Below are 25,829 nucleotides of genomic sequence, written 5' to 3'. Positions count from 1 at the left end.
AGCAAGACCTGGCTTAGAGCTTGGTTGCTACTGTGACTGTTGTTTTTGCAGTGGTTCTGAATCTGTAGAATGAATGAGCTAGCACCTGAAAGATGCTTGAGTAGGTAGCAAGACCCCTCCTTTGGGAACTTGGGTAAAGTCTGTTCCTCCATCCAGCTTCACGCTATTCTGTTTAATGAATATAGTACATTTTGCTCATCGATTTGCTTGTTGCATATCTGGATTGTTTTCTACTTTTTGGCTGAGGAATAATGCTATTATAAACAGTCACATTCATGTCTTGGTTTGGACATATGTTTTCATTTCTCTTGTATAGATTCCTAGGAGTGCAATTACTTGGTTGTACAGTAAGTTATGTTGTAACATTTTTTTAAGCTACCTCGCTGTTTTCCCCGGTGGTTGTGTCATTTACATTCAGGAATGTATGAGGTATCCAGTTTCTCTGTACAGCCTCACTAATACTTGTTATTGTCTTTTTTTTTTTTTAATTATAGCCAGTCTGTTAGTATTGTCTTGGTAGCTTATTATGTCTTTAACATGCCTTTTACTATTGACTAAAGACACTGAGCATCTTTTCATGTGCTTATTAGCCATTTATAGAACTTCTTTAGTAAAATGTCTATTCACATCTTTTGCCTGTTTTATGAATTCAGTAAAGTTACAGGATACAAAATCAATATACAGAAATCAATTGTATTTCTATACACTAATAATGAACTATCAGCAAGATAAATTAACAAAATATTCCCAACACTTATCCACCATTGGTGGGTCTGTAAGTTGGTATAGCCACTATGGAAAACAGTTTTGAGATTCTTCAAAAACTTAAGACTAGAATTGCTATGTGACCTACCTACTCCACTTCTGGGTATTTATCTGAAGAACACAAAAGCTACTTTGAAAAGATGCAAACACCCCATGTTCATTGCAGCATTATTTATAATAACCAAGATATGGAAACAAACTAAGTGTCCATCAATGGATGACTGGATAAAGAAAATGTGATACACACACACACGAAACATTATTTAGCCATAAAAAGGAATAGAATTTTGCCATTTGCAACAACATGGATGGACATTGAGGGCATTATGCTAAGTGAAATAAGTCAGAGAAAGACAAATGCTGTGTGATCTCACTTATATGTGGAATCAAAACAAAACAAAATAAACAAAAAAACCCAGATCCTGTATACTGCAACTGAGAGTTCACATGTCACAACTAAAGATTCCTCTTGCTGCAGCAAAGAAACAAAGATTGAAGATCCTGAGGGCCACAACTAAGACCCGGCATGGCCAAATAAATATATAAATATGTATTTTTAAAAATCCAAGCTCATAGATACAGAGAACAGATGGTGGTTGCCAGAGGTAGGGGTTGCAGGGTGGACGAAATGAGTACAAATTTCCAGTTATAAAATAAGTCATGGGAATGTGATGTACAGCATGGTGACAACAGTTAATAATACTGTACTGTATGTTTGAAAGTTGCCAAAAGAGTAAATCTTAAAAGTTCTCATCTTAGGAAAATATTCTATAACCATGTATAATGACAGAGGGCATGCAGATTTATTATGGTGATCATTTTGAAGATACACAGATATAGAATCATATTGTACACTTGAAACTAATAGAATATTTTATGTCAGTTATAACTCAATTAAAATCTTTTGCCCATTAAAAACATTGAGTGATCTTTTGATTATTTAATTAACAGAACTCTTTATGTTTTCTAGATACAGATTCTTTATCAGATACACAATTTGTAAATATTTTCTCCCAATCTGTGGCTTTTTTCTTCTTTTTTAATGTTATCTTCTGAAACACTGAAGTTTAAAATTTGACAATTCAAATTAATGTTTCTTCTTTTATGGATTTTTGTGCTTTTGGTGTGTAACTAAGACTACTTTGCCATCACTTCATGGCAAATAGATGGGGAAACGATGGAAACAGTGACAGACTTAATTTTCTCGGCTTCAAAGTCACTGCAAATGGTGACTGCATCTATGAAATTAAAAGATGCTTGCTCCTTGGAAGAAAAGCTATGACCAACCTAGACAGCATATTAAAAAGCAGAGATATTACTTTGCAACACAGGTCTGTCTAGTCAAAGCTATGGTTTTTCCAGTAGTCACGTGTGGATGTGAGAGTTGGACCATAAAGAAGGCTGAGCACTGAAGAAATGATGCTTTTGAACTGTGGTATTGGAGAATACTCTTGAGAGTCCTTCGGACTGCAAGGAGATCAAATTAGTCAATCCTAAAGGAAATTAGTCCTGAATATTCTTTGGAAGGACTGAAGCTGAAGGCACCAATACTTTGGCCAACTGATGTGAAGAACTGACTCATTAGCAAAAACCCTGATGCTGGAAAAAATTGAAGGCAGGAGGAGAAGGGGACGACAGAGGATGAAGTAATTGGATGGCATCACCGACTCAGTGGATATGAGTTTGAGCAAGCTCCAGGAGTTGGTAAAGGATCGGGAAGCCTGGCGTGCTGCAGTCCATGGGGTAGCAGAGTTAGACACGACTGAGCTACTGAAAAGTAACAAGAATGCTTTGTCCAATTCTTGGTCATGAAGATTTCATTCTAGGAGTTTTGTAGTTTTTGCTCTTTTACTGAGGTCTCTGAAATATTTTTTAAAACTTTCCTTTTAATTGGAGGATAACTGCTTTACAATGTTGGTTTCTGTTGTACAACAACCTGAATCAGCTGTAAGTTTTTATATATCCCCTCCTTCTTGGAGTTTCCCTCCCACCCTCAACCCCTGTCTGATCCATTTTGACTTGATACTTGGTTTGGTATAATGCTTAGATTGAGATTTATTTTTTGCATATTGTGCAGAAAAGAGTTATTGTCGTAGGCCTGAGAAGTCTATCTTTAGAAAGCCCTGCTTGCAAATTTGGCACTTGGCTGGTGTGTGGAAATGTAGATTTCAGGAGAGTTCTCCTCATTCCTAGAACTGATAAGAGGAGCTCATTAAACTATTTTCACAAACCATGTGAAGTGAAGTAGAAGTCGCTCAGTCGTGTCTGACTCTTTGCGACCCCATGGACTACACAGTCCATGGCATTCTCTAGGCCAGACTACCGGAGTAGGTAGCCTTTCCCTTCTCTAGGGGATCTTCCCAACCCAGGGAATGAACCCAGGTCTCCCACATTGCAGGCAGATAAACCATGTGGTTTCCTTCTTGGAGTCTTAAATTTTGGAACATGCTAGGCAGGGATGTTTACCTGACCAACCCCCAGCAAAAACTCTGGTGATCTTCCTTGGATGATAGCATATATACACATGTTGTCACAACCCTTTGCTGGAGGAATTAAGCGTGTCCTGTGGGACCCCTCTGGGAAGGAGGACTCTTAGCAGCCTGTGCCGGTTCCCTCTACACCTCACCCCAGGCGCCTTTCCCTTAGCTGATTTTGCTGGATGTCCTTTTGCTGTAATAAATCAGAGCAGTGAGCACAGCTGCATTGTGAGTCACGCAAGTCCCACCCCCACTGACTCTAGGGGTGGTCTTGGGGACACTGACATGCCTAGAAATGTCCAACTGCTTCAGCACCATTCGTCAGAAAGACTTTTGCTCCTTGACTTTTCTTGTCACCTTTGTCAAAATCAATTTACCTTAAATGTAAAAATTTACTTCTGGATTCTGTTCTGTTCCATGGCCTATCCTTATGCCAGTACCACATTGTCTTGATTACTGAGGCTTTATAGTAAGTTTAAAAGCAGATATCCTAAGTCCTCCAACTGTTTTTTTTTTTTTTTTCAAAATTATTTGGCTCTTCTAGGTCCTTTGCATTTCCATATAAATTCTAGGATCAGTTTGTTAGTTTCTCCTAAAAAGCTTACTATGGTTTAGATTGGAGTTGCTGTTTTCAATTTTTTTTAAGTTTATCTTGACTGCACTTATTTATCTGACTGCACTGGGTCTTTGTGTCTGGGACTTTCTCTAGTTGTGGCTAGCGGGGGCTACCCTTGGTTGCAGAGCATGGGCTTCTCATTGCAGTGGCTTCTCTTGCTGCAGAGCGCAGGCTGTAGGCTCAGGGGCTTCAGTGGTTGCAGCACGTGAGCTCAGTCGGTGCGGTTCACAGGCTGTATAGAGCGAGGGCTCAGTAGTTGTGATGTTCAGGCTTCGTTCCTCCACGGCATGTGGGATCTTACCCAACCAGTAATCGAACTCGTGTCCTCTGCATTGGCCTGTGGACTCTTATCCACTGTACCGCCAGGAAAGTCCGTGATTGGAATTGATTTGAATTGATGGATCAGTTGGAGAGAACTGACGTCTTGACAATAGTGAGTCTTCCAATCCATAAATGTGAAACGTCTGTCCGTTTAATATCTCAGTAGTGTTTTGAAGTTTTCAGTGTGCAAGACTTCTGCTTCTTTTCTTAATTTTATTCCTAAGTATTTTATTCTTTCTGATAATATTATGAGTGAAGTTGTTTTCTTAATTTCATTTTAAGATTTCTTGTTGCTGGTATATAGAAGTAAACTTGATGTTTGTATTTTGACCTAGCTAAATTTATTAGTTCCAGTATTTGTTTTTTGGGTGCCTGGGGACTTTATACATGCAAGATTATGTCAGCTGTGAATAAAATTTTACTTCTTCCTTTCAGTTTAGATGCCTTTCTTTACCTTATTGCTATTGGCTTGAATCTCTAGTATGGTGTTGATAAGAGTAGCATAAATGGACATCTTTGCCTTGCTCCTGATCATAAGGGGGAAAGCATCAATCTTTCATCTTTAATATGATGTTAGCTGTGGGTTTTTGTAGATGTTGTTTATCAAGCTTTATAAATTATCTTTTATTCCTAGCTTGTTATGGATTTTTACCGTAAATCTGTGTTGGATTTTATCACATGCTTTTTTTTCCTGCATCTATTGAGGTGATGGGGTTGTTTTTTTTTTTTTTTTTGTCCCTTATTCTGTTGCTATAGTATGTTACATTAATTGATTTTCAGATATTAAGCCAACCTTGCATTCCTGGGATAAAGCCCACTTGGTCCCCTGTATATGTTGCTAGGTTCAGGTTGCTAATATTTTGTGGAGGATTTTTACATATATATACATGAAAGATACTGATTAGTTTTCTTGTGGTGGTTTCCCCTGGTTTTGAATCAGGGTAATATCAGCGTCATAGGCTGAGCTGGGGAATGTTACCCACCCCCTCTCTTTTCTCATCTTTTCCCTTTTAAGGAGATAATTTATGGTCCCTTACGGGTGACTAGGAGCAACTTCTTTTTTTCTTCTCAAGGCTAATTCTTACAGAATTCAAGTTAAGCAGCTCAGTGTCATTGGCTAAATCCTAAGTCCCTGTATGGACAGATGTGGCTCAAAATGGAGCAGGTTCCCAGCCTCCCTGAGACACCTTGTCTGATCACAGCTGGCACCTCCATCTGCAGGCAGACCCCCAGAGCTTCCCTACAGGGACAGGGGTGGGGTATCTGCTCAACTGGCCACTGGGGAATGCTTGGCTGAAGTTGCTTCTCTCCCCCTTTCTCTTTTAACAGAGCAGCCACAAACCAAAAGGTACGAGAGCAGGTGCGCCTGGAACTGAGCTTCTTGAATTCAGACCTGCAGATGCTCAAGGAAGAGCTGGAGGGGCTCAACATCTCGGTAGGAGTCTATCAGAACACAGAGTAAGTAGGGGCAATGCTTCTGTCAGATACTTTCTGAGCCTTGGGAAATGCCTGCATCAGGGATGGAACACAGATATGCCCCAGGGTGTAGCCAACCCTGCTTTGATCTGGTTTGGAGTTGAGCAAGGTGCAGGAGTTAAAGAGAACCTGTAGAGTTTGTTGGAGATACCTGACCAGTTGGAGAAGAAGGCATTTATTTGTCCTGGGGCCACTTGGGCCGCAGTTTTACTGGAGAGCCTTGTGGCTGGGTTCAGGCAGGGAAATGGCACCTGTCACGTAGCCTGGGTGATGCCTCTGTCTTGAAGAGGCCTTGGAAGGGTAGCTGTGGTCAGCTCTGAGAGTCAGCCTGCCAGGTGGGGCTCAGGAAGCCCCATCTTCTTCCCTCTCCACCTCAGCACCACGCACACGATCTGACTTTGAGTCATTCTGTTGATAAGATTATAGAAACATGTAATAAGCTGCCTTTTCCAGCAAAGATCATGAGACTTTTGCAAGTTCCCTGAGGGGATGGTATAACTGAGATACTTTGGAAATGTCTCCCATTTAATATTTGAGAAAGAAATGTTCTGATTCAGAAGCATCCCTTAGAGAGTCTTTGTGGGAGGCCAGATGTTGAAGTGCGACCTTCAGAAGAGCTCAGAAATTCTCCCTCCCCAAGGTGAGCTATCTTGGAAGGAAAAGTCCATCTTTTTTTTCCCCTATATGGACCATTTTAAAAGCCTTTATTGAATTTATTAGAGTATTGCTTCTGCTGATTATGTTCTGCTTTTTGGCTTCGAGGCATGTGGGATCTTAGGTCCCCAGCTGGGGATAGAACTCGCACCTCCTGCATTGGAAGGTGAAGTCCCCTCCCCTAGACAGCCAGGGAGGTCCCCCAAAGTCCATCTTTAAGAGGAAATAACCTTGAGAACTGCTGAAGAACAGTTTACATACTTTTCTGTCTGGGGAAGTAGGACTTTTCAAAAGGTAAGGAAGCCCAAAGGAAAACCCAGTCAGAAAATAATTCCCTAGATGAACAAAACGGAAATGTTGGGGAACCTTCCATCACCTTTGAAAGGTGCTTTTCCTGATCGTCTCCTGCACAGTCCTCTGCACTGTCCCCAAGGGGCTTTTCTGAGCCACGGGTAAAACCTCTGCTTCCTTGGTGGCCATCCATGAGCCAGGCTGTGTGTCCTGGCTCACTTACCTTTGAGCTCCCAGCATAGTTCTGACACCTAGTCAGTACAGCCAGTGAACAGCTTCCCTCATCTCATGCTGTATACTCAGCTGTGTCTGACTCTTTGCAACCCCATGGTCTGTAGTCTGCCAGGCTTCTTGGTCCATGGGATTTTCCAGGCAAGAATACTGGAATGGGTTGCCATTCTTTTCTCCATCTATGAGATGAGTCAGGGCCCAGCGTTGGTGATAGAAGTAGGATGTTTCTTATTCCACCTCGCTGTACATGAAGCACAGGGCTGTTCATGCATATTGCCCAAAGACATGCAGTTAAGGCCCCTGTGTGACTGCAATACAGCTGTAAAGTGGCCAGTTGGTTTCTGGGAGTGGGGAAGAGGGGAGAGAGATGTGCAGATATATAATGACATCTTGCATTTCCATCCGCCCTCTTCCTGTTTTCAAAGCACATTATTTTTTTCTTGGCACAGTTAATCTTCACACTCGTCTATGAGGTAGACAGGGAAGAAACAATCTCATGCAGATGAGAAAACACAGGGACCCCTGAGATTATGGGAAAATGTTATATTAGTGCAAGATGGAGAGGGTGGGGAGTCCTGGCCAGGAGCCTGGGGATGCTGGCTGCTCTTGCACGGTCACAGGAAGAGCAGACCTAGCCGCTAGCCCCGTCGGGGTGAAGCCAGCAGAGAGGGGCCCGGTCTGTCCTCATCTCCTTCTAGCAGGATCCAGCTTTCCTGGCAGGCCTTGGGGAAGCTACGCACCCCATTGGGACTCGCCTGCTTTCAGCACAGCCCCATTGTTTTCTGTCCCCCACAGAGGCAGCTTCAGCTTACAGCCCATTGTCCACTCACCCCGCCTGCATTCCTGGCCTCCTCCCCGGCTGGGCTGAGCAGCCCCAGGAGGTCTCCTGTTACAGGTCAGGGAGCGAAATCCCTGTTGGCAAAACACAGCTGAGCCCAGTTCCCTTCCCACTGGCCCTGCCCCTGAGACCACGCCAAGGGTGACCTTTGGGGGTAACCAGGTGGTTGGTGGGGGGAGAGGAGGTGGTGGGGAAATAGCCGGCCAGGGCCTGAGCGGGGGCTGGGAGCCAGGTGCACTTAGGTGTCAGATGGGTCCCTCAAGGCCTTCCCCGTGACACCTAGAAGGATACGCCCCATGGGAGGAGGCACGTGAGAGCCCAGGGTTGGAGGGCTGCAGGAGAGGTGGGACCCACTGCAGGAAGGGAGCAGGAGGAGGGTGGGGGGGGTTGGCTGGAAGTGGCAGCAGTGCACCAGACCACAGAGCGGTGAGCACGCGAGGCACAGACCCTGGTGTGCAGAGGCCCTCGGGACAGTTATTCAGAGATGCAGTGTGATTGGAGGGATAAATCAGGGTACAGCTGGTAGGGGCCTCCTGTGTTAGGCTTGGTCGTCTAGAAGGGGATGGGGACTCCTTTTGCAGCAAAGACGAGGACATGACCTGAGTGGTCTTTTTTAAAAAAAAAAAAAAATTTATTTTTGGTTGCACTTGGTCTCTGATGCTGCACACAGGCTTTTTCCAGTTGCAGTGAGCGGAGCAACTCTTTATTGTGGTGCGCGGGTTTCTCACTGTGGTGGCTTCTCTTGTTGCGGGACATGGGCTCTAGGCATCTGGAAACTTCTCAGACCACAGGTCAAACCCACGTCCCCTGCATTGGCAGATGGATTCTTATCCACTGTAGCACCAGGGAAGTCCCCCAGTGGTCTTTATGGAAAATGAACTGATGTGTACTAGCTTGGCCAGAGGAGAGGGGTGGGGACCTGAGCTGGATTCTGGTGGCGGGGCAAGCTGGGGGTGTGCAAAGTGGCCGAGATGCGGATGTTCATGTAGCTTGCTCTGTTCCTTCTAGGGAAGCATTTACGATTCCCCTGATTCCACTTGGCCTGAAGGAAACCAAGGACGTTGATTTTTCAGTCGCTCTCAAGGTAAATCTCAAAGCAATGGGCACTGGATTCACTGTTTAAAAGAGAAATGTGGAAATTGTGGATCCCTTGCAAGTGCTGAGTGAGGCTCAATGGGCCAAGTGTCGCTTGATTTCTTCAGGGTGGCCTTGAGCACCTTCAGCAGACCACCCGGACAGCCCATGCTAAACTTTCCTATGCTCACTAACATCTGGTTGCTAAGACTCTCACATGCCTGGAGAGGGGTTGGGAACCTGGGCTGGTTGGCTCCAGGAATCCAAGGCAAAGAGGATCTATGGTAAACAGGCTTTGAGTTTTTAAAATTGCATCCTGTTTTAGTATCCTTTTTTTGCCTCAAAGTTTACAGTCAATTTAGGTTATGTTTTTGGAAGAATAGCCAAAAGTTTTTGACCCTCAACATTTTATTTTGAAAATAGTAGAAAATTTGAAAGAATGTCACAGTGAACCCCTGTATACTCATTACCTAGATTCTCCTGTTGGCATTTTGCTGTAGTCACCTTATCATGTATTTGTGCATCTATGCATCCCTCTCCCTGCACATTAATGCATCTTATTTTTGATACCTTTCAGAGAAAACCAAAAATACTGGTTCACTGCCCTTAAACACTTGAATAGCTAGAGTTTATGCATCCCCCACCCCCTGATCCCTGGATGTCTGCCTTCCCTTTTTTTTCTCTCTATCCTCCACTCTGCCCTCCCCCTTTCTCTTTCCCTCCTTCTTTCCCTCCCTTCCATCTTTTTTTTTTTTAAAGTACCAGCTTTATTGGGATATTCATACACTGCACAATTCACCTCTTTAAAGTAAAAATAGTACCTGGCCTCCCTTAGCCATGTGTGTCTCTGGCAAGCAGTGATATTGTAAGCCCACCTGTGTCAATCACTGAACAGGTGCTGGTGATGTCAGAGGCCCAGCTGTTAGGGCCTCTGTAATTCAGTGGAGGATCTGGGTGGGAAGTGAGAAAGATGCTTTGATGGAGGTACCCAGAGATGGCTTTCCCCCAAGCTGGGGCCAGGAGAGGCCTCCCCAAGTGTAGAATGCTTTCCTCTTCCTCTTTGCCCCAGCTCCATCTCTATGAGTTTTACTGAATCATCTCAAACTTCCATGTAGGAGAAGAAAGTGGTGATGAGGTGGAAGGTGGTGTCTGTCTCCAAGCTTTCCAGCACAGGCAGGGTGTGTAGGGATGAATTCCAGAATCATGAAAAATGCTTCAAAGAATTCTGTTTCTTGTCACAGCAGTCCTATTAGTTGACTCATCTTTTCACTGATTTTATTTTAGACAGGAAAAAAATGACCATATGGCATTTTGGGCACTACACAATTTGTCCTTTTAAAAAGCAATTGGTAATAAACAAGTGGGAACTAATTAAATCTAAATTTTAAAATTAAAATTAAAAGCTCTTACACAGCAAGACTGTGGACTATGCTAAGTCACTCGGTCGTGTCCGACTCTTTGTGACCCTATGGACTGTAGCCCACCAGGCTTCTCTGTCCATGGGATTCTCCAGGCAAGAATACTGGAGTGGGTTGCCATTTCCTTCTCCAAGGAAACTATAAATAAAGAGAAAAGACACCTTTCAGAATGGGAGAAAATAATAGCAAATAAATCAACTGACAAAGGATTAACTTCCAAAATACACAAGCAGCTCATACAGCTCAATACTAGAAAAACAAACAACCCAGTCAAAAGCGGGCAACAAAGCTAAAGACATTTCTCCAAAGAAGACCAAGAGATGGCTAGTAAACACATGAAAAGATACTCAACATCACTCATTATTAGAGAAATGCAAATCAAAACTACAATGAGATACCACCTCATGTCAGTCAGAATGGCCATCATCAAAAAATCTACAAGCAATAAATGCTGGAGGATGTGTGGAAATAAGAGAACCCTTTTGCAGTGTTAATGGGAATGTAAATTGAAACAGCCACTGTGGAGATTCCTTAAAAAAATAGGAATAAAACTACTATATGACCCAACAGTCCTACTACTGGGCATACACCCTGAATAAACCATAATTGAAAAAGATGCGTGTACCCCAATGTTCATTGCAGTGCCATTTACAATAACTAGGGCATAGATGGAGAAGGCAATGGCACCCCACTCCAATACTCGCCTGGAAAATCCCATGGACGGAGGAGCCTGGTAGGCTGCAATCCATGAGGTCGCAAAGAGTCGGACATACTGAGCAACTTCCCTTTCACTTTTCACTTTCCTGCATTGGAGAAGGAAATGGCAACCCACTCCAGTGTTCTTGCCCGAGAATCCCAGGGACAGGGGAGCCTGATGGGCTGCTGTCTATGGGGTCGCACAGAGTCGGACACGACTGAAGCAACTTAGCAGCAGCAGCAGCAGCAGCAGCAGCAGGGCACAGAAGCAACCTAGATGTCCATCGACAGATGAATGGATAAAAAAGCTCTGGTACATATATACAGAGAAATATTTCTCAGCCATAAAAAGGAATGCACTTGAGTCAGTGCTAATGAGGTAAATGAACCTAGAAGCTATTATACAGAGTGAAGTCAGAAGGAGAAAAATATCATATTAATGCATATATATGGAATCTAGAAAGATGGTACCGATGAACCTGTTTGGAGGGCAGCAATGGAGACGCAGACATAGAAAAGAGACTTGTGGACATAGTAGGGGAAGGAGAGGAAGGGCCTAATTGAAAAAGTAACATTGAAACATATATATTACCATATGTAAAGTAGCCAGTGGGAATTTGCTGTATAATACAGGGAGCTCAAACCCAGTGCCTGTGACAACATAGAAGGGTGGGATGGGGAGGAGGCGGGAGGGAGGTTCAAGAGGGAGGGGACATATGTATACCTATGACTGATTCATGTTGATGTATGGCACAAACGAACAAAATCAATTCAGTTCAGTTCAGTCACTCAGTTGTGTCTGACTCTGTGACCCCCATGGACTGCAGCACGCCAGGCTTCCCTATCCATCACCAGCTCCCGGAGTTTGCTCAGACTCACGTCCGTTGAGTCAGTGGTGCCATCCAACCATCTCATCCTCTGTCGTCCCCTTCTCCTCCTGCCTTCGATCTTTCCCAGCATCAGGGTCTTTTTCTAATAAGTCAGTTCTTTGCATTAGGTGGTCAAAGTATTGGAGCTTCAACTTCACCATCAGTCCTTCCAATGAACAAAATATTGTAAAGCAATTATTCTCCAGTTAAAACAAAAAATTGTTTAATGCTTTGAAAGCTTTTGCACTTGTCCTCCAATCTCAAGCAGAGACTGTGAGTTCCTTTCACTCAGGGCTTTGTGGACTGATGTCTTGTTTAAATCCAGGTCCTGGGCCCTGTGAGTTTGGGGTTTATTTTAGAGTTTAAGAAGGGACTTTGGTAGTCTCGCCAGACCCAGGATTACCACAATTTTATTTTCTGGGTAGTAGACAGCTATATGCCAGCTTTTCCCAGGGCGCGTGAGCTTTTAGTTAGGTGTGATACTTGCCATAGGTCTGTGAGACTCCAGACAGTGCTTATGTCTGTGGAAATGCTTTAGTTGCTTTTGTAGAATAGTTTCTTTTAAGATTTAGTTTGTTGCTTTGTGCCAGAGCTGGAAGAGTGTGGGCATTTTGCAGGGGACAGGAAGTAGGTGAAGGGGATTAAGGTTACAAATTTTCATATAATAAACAAGCCATGGGGATAGACTATGAAGCATAAGGAATATATTCAGTAATACTGTAATAACTTTGTATGGCAACAGATGGCTACTAGACTTGCCATGGTGATCATTTTATAAAGTATGCAAATGTCAAACCAGTATGTCATATACCTGAAACAAACATAATATTGCAGTCAACTATATTTCAATTAAAAAAAAAAGACATACCCAGAAACACAAAAAATGTGAGTTCAGAAGGAATTGTGCAGGTCGCCAAAATTTACAAAATGTAAAAAGAGTGCAGGCATTCAAAAGGGAGGCTCTTGGAGAAAACTGGGAATTTCCTGGGCAACTGTGAGGATCCAAACATGTCATGTGCAGAATTCACATTAAATCTAGTGGGGGGAAAAAAAAAATCACATGTTATGGATATGGCCAAGTGCTATTCAGCTGAGGTTTCCAACCATGTCATTTTAGTCTAAAAAGAACTCTACAGATGTCAGTCATACAAAAATGAGAATGTTTGGGGGACATTCTGTTTTCCCTCCCATGTTTGTGCTTGAGAGTCACACAGACAGGTGCACAAAAGTATCTGGCCAACTAGATCAGGGCAATTCACGTTGTCTTTCAGATCTGTGTATCCTCGTGGTGTTTAATGGTCAGTGAAGCTTCATGGTCTGATTATGTTCTGTTGTAAACAAATGGGCTTTAAAACAACTTCATGAAGAAGCACCATCAAAATAAATTCCAGAGCATTCAAGGTTTTTTTTTTTTTCTTTTAAATATAACTTTGTTAGTATATATTTCTGATTGAGAACAGTATTTTGCAATAAAATCTTCAGAAGATACCAAGACATGTAAAGATCCCTCACAGCCACACACATCCCCCTACACCTTTATTTGGTACTTCAGCTTTGAGCACCTGGTCTCATCTTCTGATCAGGGGTCTTTAGAAGGATGTGAGACTCCTCTGATCTATTCAGGCTCAGCATGGTATCTACTGGTAATAAGTGCCAAGTAGGGTAGCTATTAATTTCATTCTTAAGGCATCTTCCAAATTTTATCGTCAACAGCTCTCTGGTGAGCATTTTTACACACTTTGCTGAATATTTCCTTTGGATAAATTTCTACATGTGGATTTGGTAGGTCAAAAATAAAATTACCTAATAATCCACCAGAACTGGTCTTGCCTTACTTTCCTATCAAGTGTGTGTGACTGCTTATGAAACCGTTTGTGTCATCTTTGGGGGCTCTAGTGAGCTCCGGTACCACAGTTCTTTATGTCTCAGCACAGAAGACAATTTAGTGAGCAGTGAAGAGGTAGATAGGTAGTGATTTTTTTAGAATAGCACGCTTGTGGGCAGGTGAGAAATGGTGCACCCTGGCAACTTACTGGACTATATAGTTTTATAATCAACGGAAAAGTGGGGGGCTTCCCTGGTAGCTCAGTGGTGAGGAATCCTGGGAAGATCCCACATGCTGTGGAGCAACTAAGCCTGTGTGCTACCACTTTTGAGCTCTGGATCCCAGGAGTCTCAGCTACTGAAACCCATATGCCCTAGAGCCCATGCTCTGGGGAGAGGGAGAAGATCTTCTTTGTCTTTCTTGAGTAGACATCATGCTTCCATCATCAGCTCTTCCTCTAGGTTGAGCAGGGTAGTTTTCTTCTCCCTACATAGTCAAGCTAGGTCCACAAATTATTGTATTTTATGCGGGCAGAGAGCATGTCTTAGGGGTCATTAACTTCCTGAGCCCACTGGGCAGGATGTGGGTCTCAAGCCACCATTGTTCTATTGTCTTGGGCGTATGTCTTATGCCTCTCTTGCATGGTTTTGTTTCTAAGCAAGCCTGCCTGGTTTTGTGATTAAGCAGACTTACAGGGTCTCCCATATTTTTTCTACTTACAATCCCCTAGTGGGATTAACTACTTAATCACCTACTTTGTCCCTTTACTCTGTCTATATCATTCCTCCCTCCAGGTGTTTACCGTTTTATGCTTCAAAGGGGGTAAAGGGCGGTGACTGATCATTAGCTACTTCGGGCTGAGATGGAACATCAGCCTGCCTGGGGCAGGGGTAAAGCACTTGGCTGACTGTCCCTTCTCTTTTCGGAGAACTGCCAGTCAATGTCACTGTGGTTAGCATCATCCTTTTAGCCTTCTTAGATGTTAAGCATTGGAGGATGAATCTACAAAAAGGTATAAATTAAAAGAAATGCAACAATGAGCTTTGGAAAAGTCATTAAGAAAGATTACAGCCATGATTTTGAAGATCCAGACCATTTTCCTCAGTTTCCAAATCTAAAAGAGAGTCACTGAGGGCCTCAATCTGTTTGTTTCTGATTAGGCCTGAAATCTTAATGTTTTATATTTTAGGGTGTATTGAGTCTTTTATCTCAGTTATAGATTTAATTTCTTTTCTATTTTATGTTAATATCCTTTGATGATGAGAGTGATTTCCTTGTCCCTCAAGGGACAGAATGTGGCCCCTAATTTATTTTAAAAGTAGCTTCCATTAAAGAAATAGGACAATCAGGCACAAACAGAAAGGAATGTGGAAATAACCAGCCCTTGATGTTGTACAAAAGGGGTCGCAGGAAAATGTGCCCCTGTCTCTTGCCTGACACTCCCATTACATATTTCTTATAGTTGTTAAGGTTTCCCATCCTTTGGGTTAAGACCAAGAAGGTTGCATTAGTCTGTGAGAAATTTTATCAGGTGACCTGCCATTTCAGTGACTGCCCAGGGCTCTGCATTACTTATGTAGATGCCATGTCTGGGCAGAGCCATTTTTGGCCTTGGGCCCTGTCAGTCTTTTGATTGTGAAATCATCAAAGAAGGCCGACCCCACCCCCCAACTCTCTGGTGCCTGGGGCATTCCCTCTTTCAATACCTTGGCTGTTTGCAAAGGGTTCCATCACAATCTTACTGTAATGTGTCCCTTCTGTCCACGCAGAGCACACTGACTTTGTCTGGGTACCTATGGGCCTTATGGTCTACTGTGGCCAGATTGGCCTAAAAAACCTGGCCTTTCCTATGGTGGTCTCAGAGTGGACACAGCCATTGTGATCATCTGGGCCTTTTGTTTACCTCTCTGGGTGTATTCAGCCTTTTTGGCCATATCCCTATTATTGAAAACCAAATAAGCCAATGAAAGCAAATCACTCCTAGGAGTCTGAGGACCCACAGTTGGCTTTTTTGAATTTCATTTCAGATGTCTGGGGATGTCTGTAGAGCCAAAAAGTCCTGTCCCTCAGGCGAGGAGGGATCCACCTAGGTACACTTTTTAAAAGCTTCTATTAATCTCCCTTGAAAAACTGTAGGATTTTTATCTGGTCCCTATTGGATTTCTTTCACTTTTTTTCACAGTTGACAGGTTTCATTGTAAGCTTTTTCTTTTTAAAACAAACTTCTGCCCCCAAGTTGTGAGTGTTTTTGTGTGTTTTATTTTATTGGCTGCCCACAGGCTTTCTCTAGTCGTGGGGAGCTGGAGGCTGCTCTTCAGTGTGGTTCAGGGGCTTCTCATTTGCGTGGCTTCCCATGTAGCATGGGCTCTGGGGCTCGTGGACTTCAATAGTTGAGGCTCGGGTGGGCTCAGTAGTTGTAGCACACAGGCTTAGTTGCTCCACGGCATGTGGGATCTTCCCGGACCAGGGACTGAACTTGTATCCCCTGCATTGCAAGGTGGATTTTTGCACCACTGGACCACCAGGGAAGCCCCCATTGTGAGCTTTTTCATACCCTCTATTAAACTATTAATCATATGGTCCCATCTATCGCTCTCAACAAAGTGGATCTGATGACTTCATCGTGGATTTGGCTCAGGAACAGCCTCGTTCCCCATATGGTGTACTGCATGGCCCCCCTGGCCATGAGCTGCCATTTGGTCAGCATGGACTCTGGCTGCCAGTATTTTGTGCTATTCTTTCTCAGGAGTGCAGCAGTGGGATAAGATTTGTAAATCTCTTCAGGTGAGATCAAAAGATTGGATCAACCTGGTAAACTCTTTTGTGAAAAGTTCCCTATTTACCCTCTGCCAGACTTAGACTGGATGTTGAAAAAAGCATGTGACCTGTTGCTGTTTATTGATTTCTGTCAGAAGTTTCTCTCAGAGGCAGAACCATTGGGGCAGTTGGTTGGTACCTTATGCTGCTGTGGGTGCTAGCTCAGCTGAAAATGGGCCCCTTGGATAGCTCGGGATGCAAAGGAGGTCTTTCCTCACTCTTGGACGCATTTTGTTGTTTTTTAGTCACTAAGTCATGTCTGGCTCTTTGCGACCCCATGGACTATAGCCCACCAGGATCCTCTGTCCATGGGATCTTCCAGGTAAAAATATTGGAATGGGTTGCCATTACCTTCTCCAGGAGATCTTCCTGACCCAGGGATAGAACCTGTGTCTCCTGCATTGGGCAGGCGATTCTTCACCACTGAGCCACCTTGGAAGCCCTGGGTGTGTTGTCACCTGGGATAACAGCCTTGGCTGGAACAGCAGCTCCCGCCTGTGAGACAGCCCTTGTTGGAGCAGCCATTTTCATGGATATAGCAGGTTTCACCAGAGCAATAGTTAGCTATCCAAAAGTTTCCTTCCTGTGTCAAAGTCTACCTTGTAACTGATTCAAGATTTGTACTTACAACTTTAGATGTTATTCCTCCCAAAGCAGTCTCCCAGCCAGGTGTTACTGCCTGAGAAATTGTTTCTAAGGAATACTACAGAGGGTATCCCAGTGATGTTGACAATGAGCAAGATTTGGTCTAGCTGCAAATGGGAAATAAAGGGTCAGCACTTGTAAGAGTCAGAGGGAGAGGAAGACCAACATCAGGGCTCAGGAAGTTCTCTGTTGGGCACTTTAGGTAATTAGGAGCAAACTACCCTACATCTTGAAAGTTGATTCCCTTCAGTTTTCTTGAGCATAATGTACTTAAGAATACCTGATAAGAAGCCTTTGATCTAGGCGAGATACAATCCTTTAAATGATTTTTTTTTCTAACATTTATATCCCCGATTATAAATTATAAGCATTTAGTCTTTATCCAAAGATGGATTACAGTGATCAGCTTTAGAAACAAATTTAGAATACCTTTTTAAGAACTCGGTTAAGCTTAACAGTAATATAACAAAGAACTATTTGAAAAGTGAGTTTTAGATAGTAGATACTGACCTCAAGTAGCAAAACTAAAATTTAATATCTATTAAAACATAATTTTCTTCTAAAATTACCCTCCTCTTTACCAAAGATAGCCAAGTTAAGATTAATTTGTTTATAAAATAAGTCTGGTTAATTCATCACATAGGTATATTTAATTTGTCCAATAAAGCAGATGCCTTGAATACTAAAAATTGTAAAAGGTATACCCTAAATAAAAGAGCTTATTTTAAACCTTTTTATTTTTCATTGTATGGCATCAGCTTTGTAGCCAAGGAAGGCTTTAACCCATTAAGTAAAAGACGGAGTTTGCTAGGGAGCCTGGAAGAGCCAAGCAGCTATCTTGGATTTCCCATATCCCTGACTGTTTAATTTGCAGCTTTTGTATATCTGTCTTAATTTTTTTTTTTTTAATTTAGGAGCAGATTGTTGCCATGCTACAAGGATATCAGGATGGCAAAAGTCTGACAATAAGGGGTTAATTTTTTTCTTGACAAATTGTACAACAAATATAGTATGAACTTACTTTTAGTAAACCCAGATAAAGGATTATACTTAATACTCATGAGTCTAAAAGCATCTATATTAACTAACTTAAACTACAAACTTTAATACCAAATATTAATTTAATATTAAATATTTCTTAAGTCATGTGAACCTATAATCCATTTAGCTTAGTTTCTCTTATATTTGGAAGTGTTTTATTTAAGCCAGTTAAATTGAGCTCATTCACAAATTAAGCAATATTATCTAAAAACAAAAAGACATGACTTAAATGTATTCAGAGATCTCAGTTTCATTTGTAAACTTATTCATAAAACAGACATTGCAATGCAGATTTATCAGTTTACAAATAACAGTTGGAAAAATTAAGTTTACAGACTTGAGTTTTAACAGGGATAGGTACAGAATATAGAAGAAAAGTCTCAGACTTAAAAACAGTGTAGACTGCCAAATCCTGTCCGAAGCAATCCAAACAGTGACGTGTCTTTCTTTCTGCACATCATTCCCATTGTCAGCTGATCCCTTCCTCATCTTTACGGTCCCTTGCCACATTTTTATGGCGACCCACCATAAAATGTTGATTACTACCATTCCTCCAGTTTTTTGTTTGTTTTCCCTTTATACATCCATAATATCACTCACTTGACCTGTACCCAGTTCTTGATCAGAGCCCCAAAGCCTTTGGGGTTGACCAGCGTGTCTAAAACAAAACCGCCATCGGTGGAGTATCTTCCTCCATTCTCTTGGCGCGTGGCATCCCATGAGCCTTCTAGGGCCAGACCCCAGACCTTCTCATCTTACCGCCATCCTGCCGCAGTCGCCATCTAAAACTATTTGTGTCATTTCAGGGGCTCCCAAGAGCTCTGGTACTACAGTTCTTTATGTCTCAACGCAGGAAAGAATTCAGTGAGAAGCAAAGAGGTAGATAAGAAGTGATTCATTAGAATAGGATGCTAGTGAGGTTTACAAGCAGGCAGGCGAGAAATGCTTCGCCCTGAGAACTTACCGGACCACAGCTTTATAATCAAAGGAAAAGTGGGGAGAGGGAGAAGAACTTTGTCTTTCTTGAGTAGACGTCATGCTTCCATCATCAGCTCCTCCTCCAGGTAGAGCGGAGAGTTTTCTGCTTCCTACATGGTCAGGCTAGGTTCACAAAGTATTATTTTCCTATGTGAGCAGAGAGCGTGTCCTGGGAATCATTACCTTACTGAGCTCACTGAGCAGGATATGGGCCTCATGCCACATGTCTTGTGCTTCTGTTGCCTGGTTTTGTTGTTAAGTGTCTGCTCTTTTGAGTAATCATTAACTTACAGGGGTCTCCCATATTTTTTCTACTTACAATCCCCTAGTGGGATTAACTATTTAATCACCTACTTTGTCCCTTTACTCTGTCCCCTGTCACTTACAATGGGTATCATTGATCATTTTGATTTTGGGAAGTCAGGCAAAAATGGTGTCATTACAGTTTGTATACATTCTCGAGTTGAATACATCCGCACTTCTGTTTATTTGCTCCTTACATGTGTCCTCTTGGAAACACCTATTTCTGTCCTTTGTCTCCTCTACCACAGAGTTTCTCTTGAGTCCGTTTGTATGTGCAGGAGAGTAATCCTTGGTAATGTATGTTACAAGTATTTCTCCTAGTATGTTCTCTCCTTTAACTTGTTTTACAAGCAATACCAGTTTAAAAAAAATAAGATATATCCTTTTTTTTCAAACAGATTTTATGTTGTTAAGCTTCACAGTTCTTCCCTTTATATCCCTGCCTTGAAAGGCATTCTCCACACCAAGAGGAAACATTTATTTTGCCGTAGTTTCTTCCAGTGCTTTGTTTAATTTTTAACATTAAATCTTTAGCCAATCTGGAGTTTGTTTGGGGGTGAGTAATGAGAGGCAGGGGGCTAACTTGGTTTTATTTTAGTTTCTTTTTGGCTGTGCTGGGTGTTTGTTGCTGCATGCAGGCTTTTCCTAGTTGCAGAGAGCAGGGGTTATTGTCTCGTTGTGGTAGGCGGGCTTCTCATCGGGGTGGCCTCTCATTGTGGAGCACAGGTTCTAAGGTTCATGGGCTTCAGTAGTTGCTGCATGTGGGCTTAGCAGTTGTGGCTCAAGGGCTGCAGAGCGCAGACTCAGTAGTTGTGGCACAGGCTTAGTTGCCTTGCAGCAGGTAGGATCTTCTGGACCTGGGATCAAACTAGTGGTGTCCCCTGCATTGCAAGGCAGAATCTTAACCACGGGACCACCAGGGAAGCCCTGGGGCTGTACGTTTATTTTCACCAAAGTGGTGGCCAGCTTCCCCTGAGCTGCGTATGAAGAATCCATGTGTCATGTTGGATGCTGTCCTTTTCATCCTGTGCCCCTCCTGCCCCCTCCTGCCCCCTCAGTCCCCCTCCCTCCTGCTCTTTGTGAGAGTTAGCACTGGCTCCTGCTGTGACTTCCTACTGGGTGTGGCTGAGGGGGAGATGAGAGGATGGGAGGAGAAGGAACTCCTCAGTTGCCTCAGCTGGCTACCTTTTGCATTCCCCCCAACCCCATCCCACCAGAGGACGTCCTGGTTTGGATCCTCGCCTCAGGCAGCCACCTCTCCAAGTTCTCATAACTCCTTCTCCCCTTTGGTCCTTCAGCCCTGTGGTTCTAATGGCTCTGGAGATCCCAGGCCATCCCTGTGGTTTCCCATAACCCTACCCACATCCCTGTAAGAGTTCTTCCCTTCAGTTCACATCAGGAACAGCTGTGTGTACCCTCCTTCCTGCCTGGACCTGGTGGATGCTCCAGGCTTTTCCTCTTCTTTGAACAGTGGGCTGTGTTATATACCTGATTCTCGAATTTGGTTCTGTTTCTGCTCCATATTTGGTTTCATTGTCCATTTTTCATGTGTTTTAACACTGAGTAGAACAAGCCTTCTTCTTTGTCCTCTTTTTTAAAATACTTGTTTATTTATTTATTTTGGGCTGCTTTGGGTCTTTGTTGTGGCATGTGGGATCTTTCATGTACCAGATGAATTCAGTAGTTGGGGCGTGTGGGCTTAGTTGTCCTGAGGCATGTGGGATCTTAGTTCCCTGACCACGGATCAAGCCCACATCCCTCTCATTGGAAGGCAGATTCTTAAGCGCTGGGCTACCAGGGAAGTCCCCTGAGTGGTGGCTTTAATGCTTTAATCCACTCTCATGGATGTAGTCCTAGAGAAGCCCTAGAGGAGCTTTGTCTTCCAGATCATCCTCACCATAACGTCTGCTGCTACTGCTAAGTTGCTTCAGTCATGTCCGACTCTGTGCGACCCCATAGACGGCAGCCCACCAGGCTCCCCCGTCCCTGGGATTCTCCAGGCAAGAACACTGGAGTGGGTTGCCATTTCCTTCTCCAATGCATGAAAGTGAAAAGTGAAAGGGAAGTCGCTCAGTCGTGTCTGACTCTTCGCGACCCCGTGGACTGCAGCCTACCAGGCTCCTCTGTCCATGGGATTTTCCAGGCAAGAGTACTGGAGTGGGGTGCCATTGCCTTCTCATCACTAGTAACATAATAGTGACTTCCCTGGTGGCTCAGACAGTAAAGCGTCTGTCTACAATGAGGGAGACCTGGGTTCGATCCCTGGGTTAGGAAGATCCCCTGGAGAAGGAAATGGCAATCCACTCCAGGACTTTTTGCCTGGAAAATCCCGTGGACAGAGGAGCCTGGTAGGCTACAGCCCATGGGGTCGCAAAGAGTTGGACATGACCGAGCGACTTCACTTAGTAACATAATTGATCATATTTGAAAACCATTTCAAATATACACAGTGTCACTATGTTAGTAGAGGAGCTGATCCCAAACACCAGCACTTAAAGTCATAAAGAAAATCATAGAATCATAAAGCGAACAGAAAAGTTGGCTGAAAATGACACACGTGAAAAAACAAAAGGAGCCTTCTGCATCTCCTTGGAACTGGCACAACATCTCAGGATTTATTCTGAGGAACTAATCAGAGATGTGCAGAAGGAGGACTGTCATGATTTATGTGTTTAACAAAGGAGGGTTAAGAATATGATGGTACATATTGGCTAGCACATAGTAGGTACTCTATTTGTTGAATAAATGAATGGCACGTTTGTGCCTTTGGAGGATTATATAACCATTGAAATTTGTGTCGTAGAATACTTTGTGGCATAGGAAAACATTTGATACAGTGCCAGTTCAAGAAAAACAAGAGCAAAGCCAAGTTGTATATTCGTTCAGTACAATCCCATTTTTGTAAGTGGAGGGTGTATGGGTGCATGTGTAAATATTCACTGAACATATAAAAAGCAGAAGGGACTTTAATGTAGAAGGCGTGTAAAGAGAATACTCACAGCCACTTGGGAAAATGTAATCAGCAATCGCTCCCTTCAACTTTTTGCAGCCAGGTAGAGCCAGCGCTTATGGAGGATGTTGTACAAGAGCTCATTCTCCACACACATTATACTTCTCTTATTTCTTTCCTGTAATACTTAACCATCTTCTAATATATGTTCTGTTGTGCCTATTTCTTTTTTATTTAAAATTAAAAAAAAATTTTGGCCACACCACACAGCTTACAGCAGGCAGTGGGGGTTGGGGGCTTCCCACGTGGCATCAGTGGTAAAGAACCCGCCTGCCAGCGCAGGAGATGTCAGAGATGAGGTTTCAGTCCCTAGGTGGGGAAGAGCCCCTGGAGGAGGAAATGGCAACCCTCTCCAGCATTCTTGCCTGGAGAATCCCTTGGACAGAGGTGCCTGGCGGACTACAGTCCACAGGGTCTAAAAGAGCTGGACATGACTGAGTGACCAGGCAGCAGCACAGCTTATGGGATCTGTTTCCTGACCATTGAACCTGGGCCACTGCAGTGAATCCCAGCCTGTACACCACCAGGGAACTCTGTGTTATGCCTGTTACTTATTATCTGTGCTGTCTTATGAGATTATAAGTTCCATGGGGCAAGGTCTTTGTTTTGTTCTCTGAAGAGGCCCCAGCACTGTGTACAGTGCCTGGCACGCTGCCAGTGCTTACCAATGTGTCTTATAAATGAATTCATTCACAGAGCCAGCATCAAACATTGGACCCAGCTGGGGGTCTCACTGGGGTGCTTTGTTCATGGAAGTGCCCTCACAGAGGTTCCCATCACAGACCCTGAGGTCTCATAACAGTCCCCAGACATGAGTTGCCTTTACCATGTATGAAGTCCCCACTGAAGATGAAGGTCTGAGCCCCTGAATATCTGTGATGTTTGTCAATGTGATTGAACTCACAGTCACTTACACAAGTCACTTCGCTATGCTGCCAAGGCACTTTAATTTTAAAAAAATATTTATTTGGCTGCCCCAGGTCTTAGTTGTGGCACGGGGGGAGGGTGGGTCTTCGATCTTCACTGTGGCATTTCAGATCATCAGCTGCGACATGTAGGATCTTTAGTTGTGGCATCTGAATTCTTAGTTGCTGCTTGTGGGATCTTTAGTTATACCATGTGGCATCTAGTTCCCCGAGCAAGGATGGAACCGTGACCTCTGCCTTGGCAGCTCGGAGTCTTAGCCACTGGACCACAGGGAAGTCCCCTGCCAAGATGTTTTAAAATAGAAAACAACTTCGCTTTTAACTGGGCTTCCTTGATAGCTTGGTTGGTAAAGAATCCGCCTGCAATGCAGGAGACCCTGGTTCCATTCCTGGTTCTGGAAGATCTGCTGGAGAAGGGATAGGATATCCACTCCAGTGTTCTTGGGCTTCCCTTGTGGCTCAGCTGGTGAATAATCTGCCTGCAATGTGGGAGACATGAGTTTGATCCCTGGGTTGGGAAGATTTCCTGGAGAAGGGAAAGGCTACCCACTTCCATGGGGTTGCAAAGAGTCGTACATGACTGAGCGACTTTCACTTTTACTTTTTTCCCCTTTAACTGAAACAGCAAAAGCAAAAGAATTTAAATATACTTAAAACTAAGAAAATAAATCCCACCACTTAGAAAATCACTGTAGTGTACACGTTCCCATAAATTTTTATGAATTCTACCTGCATTTTTATGGGTTTCCCAGGTGGCGCTAGTGGTAAAGAACCCTCCTGCCAGTGCAGTAGATTAAAGAGACGTGGGTTCAATCCCTGGGTCTGGAAGATACCCTGGAGAAGGGCATGGCAACCCACTCCAGTATTCTTGCCTGGAGAATCCCCTGGACAGAGGAACCTGGCAGGCTACAGTCCATGGGGTCACAAAGAGTCGGACACGACTGAATTGACTTAGCATACACGCGTACCGTAGATGCTACTATTTTACCTGTTTCTAGTTTTGGGTCAGACCTTACAGTCTCTCATTTTTCTTGCAGGATTTTATTCTGGAACATTACAGTGAAGATAGCTACCTCTACGAAAATGAAATAGCAGATCTCATGGATCTCAGACAAGTACGTTTCCGTGTGCAGCGGGATGGAGAGGAGACTGGCTGTGATTAGAGGCTGTCCAGTCTTCTGATGATCCCACTGTTGCACATAAAGTCTTGTAGAATCAGTGGTGGTCGGGGATGTTAGGGAGGGGCTGTCGGAAACATCCATTCATCTTGCCACAAAAGAAGACCACAGAGGAGATAGACATGCATGTCTGGGGCTGGGTCCCAGGACTCATGAGTTCCTCCCAGCTCTCCTAGAGTTCATGATACCAGCAGCGGGGCCCAGGCTCCAGAGAAGCTGTGTGTGAGCATCTTCCTGGCCCGCCCATCTGCTCTCTGTTCACCCACTCACCCCTGCGGTGGTTCCTGTCCTTTCAGGCCTGTCGAACGCCCAGCCGAAATGAGGCGGGAGTAGAGCTGCTGATGAGTTACTTCTTGCAGCTGGGGTTTGTCGAGAGCCGATTCTTCCCACCCACCCGACAGATGGGGATCCTGTTTACCTGGTAGGTGCCTGAGCTGGGGCTTTCTATCTCTAGCCACACTGGGGAGCCTCAGCCCCACACAAGGCTCCTCTGCACTGCAGCCCCCTCCTTCTAGTTGTCCCATGAACAAAGGGGAGCCTGGAGATGTGTAGATAAACCGGTGTTTGTTTATAAAGGGGATCCACAGGGAGAAGGCTCCAACAGACAGTGGCTTCTTCCTTCTCAGAGCAAGTGAGCCGAGGAGAGGAGGCGTGTGTGTGTGTAGAGGAGGCGTGTGTGTGTATGTGTGTGTTTGTATGTGTGCAGTTTATCGTGAGGGAAACCCCAGGGCTCCGAGGTAGAACTGACAAGAAGCAAGATTCTTGTCTCAGATGGGATGGGGGTGGGAATCAAGTTTTCTCTCAGTGACCAGTGCAGCAAACAGAAGTAGATCAGATCTATTAAAAACTGAAGCAGAATCTTTGATCCTTCCCCAGAGTTGGTACTTTTGATTAGTGCTGTCGAAGTATCTTGGAGATGCTATACCTCTTCTTTGAGTTGCTTAGGAGTATGTGCGTGCTTAGTCACTTCAGCCAGTCTCCTCTGTCCATGAGATTTCCCAGGCAAGAATACTGGAGTGAGTAGCTACTCCTTTCTCCAGGGGATCTTCCTCACCCAGGACATTACAGGTGAATTCTTTACCATCTGAGCCGCCACGGAAGCCCAAGGAGTATGTGAAATGAAAGTGAATCTTAGTAGATGAGAAGCATATTCAGAGTTAAATTTCACCACAGCAGATGGCTCTTGATGCTTGCTTTTGAAAGGAAGGGCAGATGACTTTTCCTAAAGGTGTGTTAGCTTCTGGCACATGAGTGAAAACCCCAAATGTGACTTTTTAGTGCTCAATTAGGGAGAAGCTCCATATCTATACTCTGGTCAATGTATGAACTTTAAAATATATCCTGAGTCTTTAAGACCTCAGGAAGAATTATGAGGGGTTA

General features: G+C 43.8%; 1 protein-coding gene across 1 annotated transcript in view; it reads left to right on the top strand.

The window, feature by feature from the left end:
* RHPN2 (rhophilin Rho GTPase binding protein 2) overlaps positions 1-25,829 on the top strand; it is a 71,290-nt gene that overhangs the window by 27,010 nt on the left and 18,451 nt on the right. Inside the window, exons 3-6 of the mRNA XM_018062266.1 lie at positions 5,509-5,637; positions 8,678-8,753; positions 24,309-24,386; positions 24,746-24,870. Coding sequence (XP_017917755.1) covers positions 5,509-5,637; positions 8,678-8,753; positions 24,309-24,386; positions 24,746-24,870 — 408 coding nt within the window. The remainder of the gene's footprint in view (positions 1-5,508; positions 5,638-8,677; positions 8,754-24,308; positions 24,387-24,745; positions 24,871-25,829) is intronic.

The sequence above is a fragment of the Capra hircus genome, chromosome 18 (assembly GCF_001704415.2).
Source record: "Capra hircus breed San Clemente chromosome 18, ASM170441v1, whole genome shotgun sequence".
In the NCBI taxonomy this organism is placed as follows: domain Eukaryota; kingdom Metazoa; phylum Chordata; class Mammalia; order Artiodactyla; family Bovidae; genus Capra; species Capra hircus.
This window is presented reverse-complemented; position numbering and strand designations above follow the sequence as displayed.